The 9,606-nt window shown below is 41.3% G+C and overlaps 1 protein-coding gene across 1 annotated transcript; it reads left to right on the top strand.

Moving 5' to 3' along the window:
* The first annotated feature begins 819 nt into the window (after positions 1–819).
* On the top strand, positions 820–9,393 carry PSMD7 (proteasome 26S subunit, non-ATPase 7). The gene is made up of 7 exons (XM_069550252.1): positions 820–1,095; positions 3,019–3,110; positions 4,007–4,099; positions 4,804–4,901; positions 5,474–5,554; positions 7,446–7,537; positions 8,452–9,393. Exons 1-7 carry the CDS (start codon positions 1,022–1,024, stop codon positions 8,888–8,890), a joined length of 969 nt encoding a protein of 322 aa, XP_069406353.1. The 5' UTR covers positions 820–1,021; the 3' UTR covers positions 8,891–9,393.
* The last annotated feature ends 213 nt before the right edge of the window (positions 9,394–9,606 follow it).

Raw genomic sequence — 9,606 nt, 5'->3', positions numbered from 1 at the left:
CAGAGAGGTCAGATTCTCTGGTGTTACAGCGAAGGTGGAAGGTGCTTAAAAACAGGTTGTTGTTATTATTCAGTCGCTATGTCTTGTCCGATTCTTTGAGACCCCATGAACTACACAGTTCATGGAATTCTCCGGGCCAGAATACTGGAGTGGGTAGCCGTACCCTTCTACATTTCCTCTTTTAGTCTTTTTTCTCTTTTCCAGCTAAATATGAAAATGTATTCCCTTAATGCTTTCCAGTTTTTTCGTCAATCTTTTTATAAGTTTTCATTCTTACAGCTCTTGTTAAATGGTAAGTAATATAAAGACAGATGGGAAAATATAGCCAGGTAAGAGTCCACAGCAGAGATTAAGAGGAAATTCTCCGACAATAAAATAATAACGAGATAAATTATCAAACCTATTTTAAAGGAATGCCCTAATGCTAGAGATTTAAAGCTAGTTCCTCTAAGAAGAGTCTTTTAAGGACAAGGAAGGCGGGTGTGCTGCAGTCCATGGGGTCGCAAAGAGTCGCACACGACATAGCGACTGAATAACAACCTCTAAGAAATTCTGGAGGATTTTAACTAGAATTGAAAGTGAACATTTTCTGAATGACGGAAACACTACTATTTACATTTTTTTCTCAGCATTTTCTCCAGTCTTCGGATGGGGGAGGGGAGGGGAGCTAAGATTCTGAGGTGAAAAGTCACAGCGGTGACAGTACAGGGCAAACACCAGGAGGTCAACCTTTATCAGTCTCTAGTGAGCTGTTAGCTTTCATGACCTGGGAAATTCTTAGCCTGTCACCCGAGCCAGGTCCCGCCTTCCCCTGCACTTCCCCTCCTCAAGGCTGGAGCAAGAGAGTCACTACCAGCCCGACCCGCGCGGCACTCTGGGAGCGGAAGAAGGAGCCGCGCGGCGGCGGCTCAGCCGGAAGAGGAGGAGCCAGGCCTGGAGGATAGCCGAGAGTTACTGCCGCTACGGCTGCCGGTGTTTGCGCGTCGCGGGGAGCAGGGCCTGGCGGGCGGGGTGTGTCGCGATGCCGGAGCTGGCGGTGCAGAAGGTGGTGGTCCACCCCCTGGTGCTGCTCAGTGTGGTGGATCATTTCAATCGGTGAGCGGGCGGCACGGGGCGGCCTACCGGGGCCGGTGGCGCCGCCGCTGCTGAGTCACGGGCGCGCTGGGTACGGCGCGGCGGCCGCGGGGGTGCTGACGCACCAGGGGTGGCCCTGAGTCGCCGAGGGGCCCAGATTAAGTCCATTCATGAAGCCCAAGTTACCCGGAGTCTTCTGCCCAGCCGGCACTCCCGGGAACTGAGCTGATCATTCCCTTTACCCAGTCCGTACGATGCCAGAGTATGGGGAGCAGGTTTCATTTGATCCTGATCCCCCAGTCCTCGTGCCCATCTATCGCCTTGTCCGTCCCTTTTCGCCTAAGAGACTCGGTGTTTGGTAGGAAAGCCCTTCAGACTCGCGTTTTTTGGCTCTGAAGGCTGTCACCGAAAGTCTGGTCCCTGCAAGAACTGTGCTTTTAACTTGTGGAAGTTTCCGAAGTGGGAATCTGATTAGACGATAGCTTAAACCTTAGATATATTAAGTCTTAAAGTCAAGTTTTTCTTCTAAAAATGAAACCAGTTGGAGGTGTAGGCGTTAATGAATAAGGAAACATCCCACAGATAATTCTTCTGCCTTCGCTTGCTTGTTTTCGAGCTGTTCGTCCCGCGGGACCTGTTACACGTGTTCATAAGTTTTACAGTAGTTACTTGAATTGGAAAGTTGTAAGACCCAGCTGGGAGCATCTGCTATAAAGTCATAGTTGCTAAGTGCTTGCTTTGTACAACTCCCAATTCAACCAGAGCCAAAACCAAACTCAAAGACTCCTGTGAGGTTTAGGGTCCCCAGTTTAGTTCCATTTCTTTGTAGGACCCTTAGCCTAACAAGAAACGTGAGCTTTTCTACTGTACAATTACTGTTTTTCTCCCATAGGATACTAGAGGTTCTAAGAAGGCAGGCATCATTTCAGTTCCATTCAGTCAATTCAACAAACATTTTTAAGGGCATAGTGAAGGCAGACACTTCAAGCTGCTGTGTCAGACACAAATGCATTTTTGTAGATTAGAAGAAAAGCCCATGAGTGTGGAAATTTCCTTTGAACTTAGATTTCCCCCCAAAATCAGAATACTTAATTCTGATCCAAGCACTAGACATAGTAAGCATTTATAAGTTTGCCAAATCATGTGTTTAGATAAGTACAGTGCAATCGGTGTGAACCAGCAACTGTTAAGAAATTGTGGTTCATTTCACAATGACTTTTGTCTGTCCTTTGAACACAGAATTGTTTGTTATGTCACATTTGTTAGTGGTTAATGGAGAATTCTACATAAAGACCAATGAAATAAGTGAAACACTTGTCGTTCCTTAGCACAAAATTACTAAGGGGGTTTGATTTGAAGATAGAAATTCTGAGGTAGTTTTTCTCGTTCACTGAGGCCTCCTCCCAGTATGACTAGTCACCAGCTCAGTTCCAACTTCTGCCTAATTTAGCCATTCAGAGAGATCACAAATGGCATACACATGCTTCTGGGTCAGAATCATTTTCTCAGCCCCTAGATGATACAAAGAATTGTTTATGCCATCTAGTTGGGCTTGTTTCAGAGAAGAGTTGGCAAGCTGGACCATAACAGTGGTTCAGCTTTAGCATCTTTATCCCTGAAAAGGTTGGAGGATAGAGAAGATAGAGAAAGTTTAAGAAAGAAAGGTAAGCTCTTATCAAAATAAAAAGTTAAATGTGTTTTCAAACACCAACCAGATGACATTTAAAACTGTAAGATCTGGGGAGTTTTCATTTTCTCCATTTTAAATTTCTATAAGGTTTGAGGGTTGGTTGGTGTTGTTTTTTTAAGACTAACTTACTACATTTGTTTAGTGGGATCAGTTCCCAGCTAAGCTAAATTGTATCAGTACATTGGTATTTCATGTTAGGCATCTTATTGTTGAGTCTGTGCCTATCCAGATTGATCTTTTGTTTTCTCATTCAGAATAGGCAAGGTTGGAAACCAAAAACGTGTTGTTGGTGTGCTTTTGGGGTCATGGCAAAAGAAAGTACTCGATGTATCCAACAGTTTTGCAGGTAAAAGAAAAATCTGTCAGTTATACCTCAGTTTTTTTAAATAAATAAATAGACAAAATCTACATTTTCTGAGTATGATTAAAATGTCAATTAACTTTTAAAAAGAAAGAAGATTTCGTGGTCTCCATTTTTTTACTACAACCAAGCGATTCTATTTCAGAATTGCTTAAGTATAGAACAGGGAGGCTAAAAGCTACACACAGAAGTAGATAGTAAATATTTTTAGTATTTTCAGGCCGTATCGTCTCCATTGCAACTGCTTAGCTCTGGAAAGCAACTGAAAACAGTATGTAGACAAAGTAACAGCCATATTGCATAAAACTATTAAAATAGGCAGAGGGTATAGTTTGTCAACCCCTGCACTAAACTGTTAACCGTGGCTATGGGTAGGCAAGAGGGAGATAAAAACCTTCTTTTCACTCTGTTTCATGAATGTTCAGAAGAATGTATCTTTGTATTTTATGATTAAAGCAACAACAATGAACAACAAAATAATTGCTGGCATAGCTGCTAGACTAGAGGTCACTAACTCCAGTGTCTAAAAGGATCAGGCAGTAATGTAATTTGCCCAACAGAAGTATTAGGAAATGATGGAACTTTTAGCAAACTGAAGAACATAGATCCTTTTCAAAGGAGGTGACCTCTGTATGGCTATAGCCAGTTATTGCCAGGTCTTCCAATTTTTCGAGACCCTGGAGGTCTAGATTTGTATGTGAAATCTTGCAGTTTTTAATAAAAGCAACTCAAAAATACTTTTAATACTGTATTGGACAAGCTAAAGACATGGGTCAAATCTGGCCTAGAGGTCCACAGTTGTGGTATGTGCCCTTAGAGTTCTAGCCAGCACCCTAAACTGTTTTGGGGTTTTTGTTTTGTTTTTTTTTTCTCCTCTCTAGTTCCTTTTGATGAAGACGACAAAGATGATTCTGTCTGGTTTTTAGACCATGATTACTTGGAAAACATGTATGGAATGTTTAAGAAGGTAAACGGTAGGTGGCATTGTGGCACTGGTATATGTGTGTGTGGTGTGGTGTGTAAATGTGCGTGTGTGTCCCAAATGCCTTTTCTAAGTATTCACTTTTCTTTGTCTAATGTCAAAGACCCTTTCACTTAGCTAGACTAAAGTAAAGCCAATGGTAGTAGACAAATGAGGTAGAATAAATGAGAAACTGGAGTAGCAATTTAAGGCCAGCTAGACCACCTAGGTTTCAGGGGAGAGATAGCCCTCAGCAGCAGCAAAGCAAAAAGTTATCAAATAAAATCCACGTGCCTCTAGAGCTTTAGTGCCACCAAGGTAAATATCTCTGTCGTGTATCATTTTCATTTCATTACAGCAGCCACATTGCTTTGGAAACATTTATTCCCACAACACCCACTGCTGTAATCTATGTGAGATGAACTTGCGTTTGTTTATATATTCCCTTGGAATTGTTTTCTAGTTGCTTCATGTATGACTGGTTTCCTAAACTAGTCTGAGATATGGCTATCTCTAGATTTCCCCTGCTGTTTATTTTCAGAGATTCCTGCTTTTGAATTTAAAATTTCATTTAAGATTTCATAAGCCATGTCAAGGTTAGATGCCTGGAATTTTTGAAAAGGTAGAGAACATAACTACTGAAGTTCTTACCCTTTTTGAGGGTAATATATATATCTTTATGTAACAGTTCAAAGCCACTATTTTTTTCCTTCACAGCCAGAGAAAGAATAGTTGGGTGGTACCACACAGGCCCTAAACTACACAAGAATGACATCGCCATCAATGAACTCATGAAAAGATACTGCCCTAACTCAGTAAGTGCACTTTATCTTTAAAACCCTTGACTGATAATTGTTTGCCAGTTAACTCAAGAAAAAGAGCCTCCTAGTGGATAGTGAATCATTTCACCACTTTTTCTCTATAAACTTGTGTTAATTTGCAGTGCTTTGTGTAGTATACAGTAACCCAATGTATTTAGTAAGTTAAATATCTGCTCAGTGCTAAGTATGTAAGTTACCTTCCTTAATCCTCTCAACTGTATGGGATTGTTATCCTTTTCACAAATGAGAAAACTGAGGTTCAGAATGGTTAGTAAGGTCTTCTGAGAGTGCAGCTGGGATTAAAATGCTGGTTGTCTTGACTCTAATTTCCTTCTGCTTGATTCCTTCCTCACTGGACTACCTTTCACCTTGTTAATGGATGGGATTGAAGAGCAGAGCAAATAATAAGAAATTTGAAATGTAAAGTCTTTTTTTTTTCCTGAAAATTCTGGCTCATTATCTGTTTAAATGAATGAAAAAGCTTCAGTAATCATCTTCAGAATGGCTGCAGCTATTCCCTATGTGCTTAGTACAAGGTGGTTTGCTAACATGTGTTTTTCTGCCAGGTATTGGTCATCATTGATGTGAAACCAAAGGACCTGGGACTGCCCACAGAAGCATATATTTCAGTGGAAGAAGTTCATGATGTAAGTCATCTTGTTATGAGCCTAGGAGATTAGCTTTGCTACTTTTAGGGCTATTGGGTTTTTTCCCCATTTCAAGTCAAAAAATACTTTATAACAAAAGATTATTGATTTCTGTCAACACTTTGATATGTTTTTTTCCCCCTTGAGTGTTTGAATCACCAAATTTTAGAAATGGAGAGGACCACAGAAATCTTAAGTCTCCTTTTACAAATGAAATTGAGACCAAAGTAGTCAAATTATCAGCCAGAGATGTTCTCAGCAGAGTAAATGTAGAGCCTGATGAGCTTGATCTTAATCTAGTGCCATTTCCACTGTTTGCCCACCTCTGACAGTCTTCTAGAAGTTACTAGGTTTTCAAATAGAGAAGTCAGAACTGCCTGGAGCTAGATGGGAAAACCCATCTGCACGATTTGACACCTATATAGTTGGCTCCATTGTATTCAGTACCTGCTTTGTGGTCTTGCTAGCTTGTGCCTTTGGGTATGGACAGGACAAGCTGCCAAAATAGCTTTTCTCTATTTCCAGGAAACAGAATTGAACGCAGATTCTAGGATAAGATTTGTTGTGAAACTATATGAGTTTTGTTTTGAGTATAAACTATTTGCACTTAGGGTATACAAAGAGCTCAATCTTGAATTTCCAAAGTCAAAAGTTGGAGAGATGGAGTAAATATTGTCTTTCTTCTTATAGTTATCCATATATTCAATTTTAAAATCTGGAAATGGCTTTTTTAACTTAGCTTCCTGCAAATGTTCCTTGCCCTGAGCTCTGTGCCCCTGTTTCTCTTTGCCTTACTACTAGAGAACTTAGATCCGGATCTGTTGCCTAGTTGCAGTAAGGCTTTCATCCCTGGTCTTGATACATTTGTTACAAGTTAAATTTTACCTTGCCGCTTTCAAAAAGCAGTTTGAGGCTACTTGCATACACACATACATATGCACACACACACACGCACCCCCAATGAAACAGGATTTTTTAATAGAAAATAGAGGGGATGTAAGGGTCATATTATAAGATGAAGCCATGGAAAAATCAGTACCTGAAAAGACAGGCCATGAAGTCCTGCATAGGTGTTGGAAGGCTTTGACCATCCTAGCATACAAAGCCAAGAAGAAAATGTCATATTCAGGATTCACACTATCCTGGATAAAACAACAGCTGATGTTTATACCACTTAGTGTAAGTGAAGTGACTTTCCCAAGATCTCACAGCTCCCTTAGCACACACACGGCAAAGCCAGGCTTTGCATCTAAGCCGTCTGCCTATATCCTGTGCACACACTGCCATGCGCTCCTGCTTGCAAACAGTTCACAGCCTTTATAGGAGATGCACAGCCTCTTCTGGCACTAGATCTGAGAAAAGTTTCTCCTGAGTCCCGTCAAGAAATAAGTAGGTGATACAGCAAACCACATCCACTAATGGGTTCCTTGATTAATTCAGGCCACCAGAAAATCAGTGATTCTCACCACATTGTTTGGTGCACTGATCATTTGACCCAATGGACAGTAGATGGTTCAAAGTTATATTTTCTAACATAAGCTTGTCTCAGGCACAATGTTCAGAATATGGCCTATTTTAGAATGAACTATGACAGTCCTTAAAATTTAGCCAAATTGAGACTTCTCTGAATATCCATCTCTACTGAAGACTTAATATCAAGATTTTCCTCAGAAATAAGCTAAGGATATGCCCCAGTATACCTCAACCCTGAGTAGGACTGCTGTGACAGCTTTCAAAGCAAACTTTACCCATCCTTGCCACAGAAAACCCAGTAATAACACCGCTCAAGTGATCTGACTTAAAGCAGAAGAATCAAGTTGTGAAAAGGAACATGTGCTAGTGTGTTCATTTGTTCGTAAGTAAATAACTATAATTAAGTCTCCTCTCCCAGGATGGAACTCCAACCTCAAAGACATTTGAGCACGTAACCAGTGAAATCGGAGCAGAGGAAGCTGAGGAAGTCGGAGTTGAACACTTATTACGGTGAGACTTTAGGACGGCATCAGAATCAGAAGCTGCCCAAGAGGCTGCTCAGTGTAAGGAAAAGATCCATATCAAGAGTCCAGAGACCTGGGCTCTAGTCCTGGATCATCTATGAAGTGTCCTGAGTTACGATTTATGACTCTGGATAGCGCACGTTGTCTGGAAGCTATAATGCTGGCTGTGACAGGAACACTTGCATGTTAAAAGCAAGTGTGTGTTCTTTAAGTGTACCTCCTTTACAGTGAATGGAGCTAGCCAGTTTTCTGCAGAGAATCTGCATCAAGGCCTTTTACACTCTAGGGGACTTCTTTAGTAGTCCAGTGGCTAAGACTCCACACTCACAATGCAGGGGGCCCGAGTTTGATCCCTGCTCAGGGAACTAGATCCTACATGCTGCAACTAAAGATCCAGAGTGCCACAATTAAGACCCGGCGCAGCCAAATTTTAGGAAAAAAAAAAAGAAAAATACTTACATAACCCTGACTTATTTGAAAGGTCATAGATTTTCTCAAACAATAAGATTTGTTTCAGTTCAGAAAGTTACTACTGACTGATTTAAAAGCATCTCAAAACGTCTTATAGATGCAGGTGAAAAGAATGCTACCCTCTTTAGAAACAAGAGAAATTGAAGTAGAGAGGGATTTAAAAAATTTTTTTTAGTGAACATGATTTCATTTTAGCGCTCTCTTTTGAAAGATGTCCTGTCCGATGAGAAAGATAAAACATGCGCTTCCAAATGAAAACAAGGTTAAGGCACTTTATACTCAAATCTTTATCAAACGGAGAAGTAGCATTTTTGCTTTAGAAAACTTGCCCCTCCTCACAAACTGAGTTATTCCCTTAGAATGTGAAAATCTATGTGATGGTATAGGACACTGATGGATACCCCTGCTCTTTCTTGTGGGTTCCTACAGAGACATCAAAGACACTACAGTGGGCACTCTTTCCCAGCGGATCACAAACCAGGTCCATGGTCTGAAGGGACTCAACTCCAAGCTCCTGGACATCAGGGGCTACCTGGAGAAGGTGGCCACCGGCAAGCTGCCCATCAACCACCAGATCATCTACCAGCTGCAGGACGTCTTCAACCTGCTGCCAGATGTCAGCCTGCAGGAGTTTGTCAAGGCCTTTTACCTGAAGACCAACGATCAGATGGTGGTAGTATATTTGGCCTCACTGATCCGTTCTGTGGTTGCCTTGCACAACCTCATCAACAACAAGATTGCCAACCGGGATGCAGAAAAGAAAGAAGGGCAAGAAAAGGAAGACAGCAAAAAGGACAGAAAAGACGACAAAGAGAAAGAGAAGGAAAAGAGTGATGTAAAGAAAGAAGAGAAAAAGGAGAAAAAATAAAACATGTAGCTTTTTAATTTGTAAATTAAAATCTTGTAAACTAACGCATTGTGCCGCCAGAGGGTTCTTTAAAGTGCTTGTTAAAAAGCTGTATTGATGAGAGCTCTCTGGATAGAGGGACTGGTCTCGAACCTAAACTGCAGCTTCGGCTACTGTGAGTTGGGGAGGTGACAGCTCAGGTTTCGGACTGTGTGAGAAAAGTGAAGAGAAGTAAGCGAAACATTTTTGGTACTCTCCCTACTTTTATCTATGAGACCAGGAGTTGAATTTTTCCCGTCTCAAGAGACTCTTGGGGTCTGTTTCTGGCAGTCTGCAAAACTGCAGAATGGAATGCATGAATTCCTTAAGTGCTCTGCCTTGGAACACTTTGAGGTCTGACCCTCAGGACTCTGTGAGAATACTGCCCCACGGGACTTCTCAGACCCGTAGCTCTGGCATTCTCGGGGCTTGGGATCAAGATATTGTTTACCTTCAAAGACACAATTAAATAGCTTGGTTTTTAAGTCTGTGTTCTGGTCGTTTTTAACTCGGAGTGGTGATCCATTGTTTTCAGAAGCAACAAAGACAGTTTTTAATTGACAGTTTTTAATCGTTAAGCTGCCTGAACGAATTATTTTAGACTGGATCCTTTATGAAAAGGAGAATCTCATTCCTTTAAAAATAAAGTTGTAATGAGAGTTCCCAACTGAGCCCAGAAGACCTGGGTCATAGTTCAT

The sequence above is a fragment of the Ovis canadensis genome, chromosome 14, assembly GCF_042477335.2.
Source record: "Ovis canadensis isolate MfBH-ARS-UI-01 breed Bighorn chromosome 14, ARS-UI_OviCan_v2, whole genome shotgun sequence".
NCBI lineage: Eukaryota > Metazoa > Chordata > Mammalia > Artiodactyla > Bovidae > Ovis > Ovis canadensis.
Note: the sequence above shows the minus strand (reverse complement) of the source record. Positions and strands in the feature narration are given on the sequence as shown.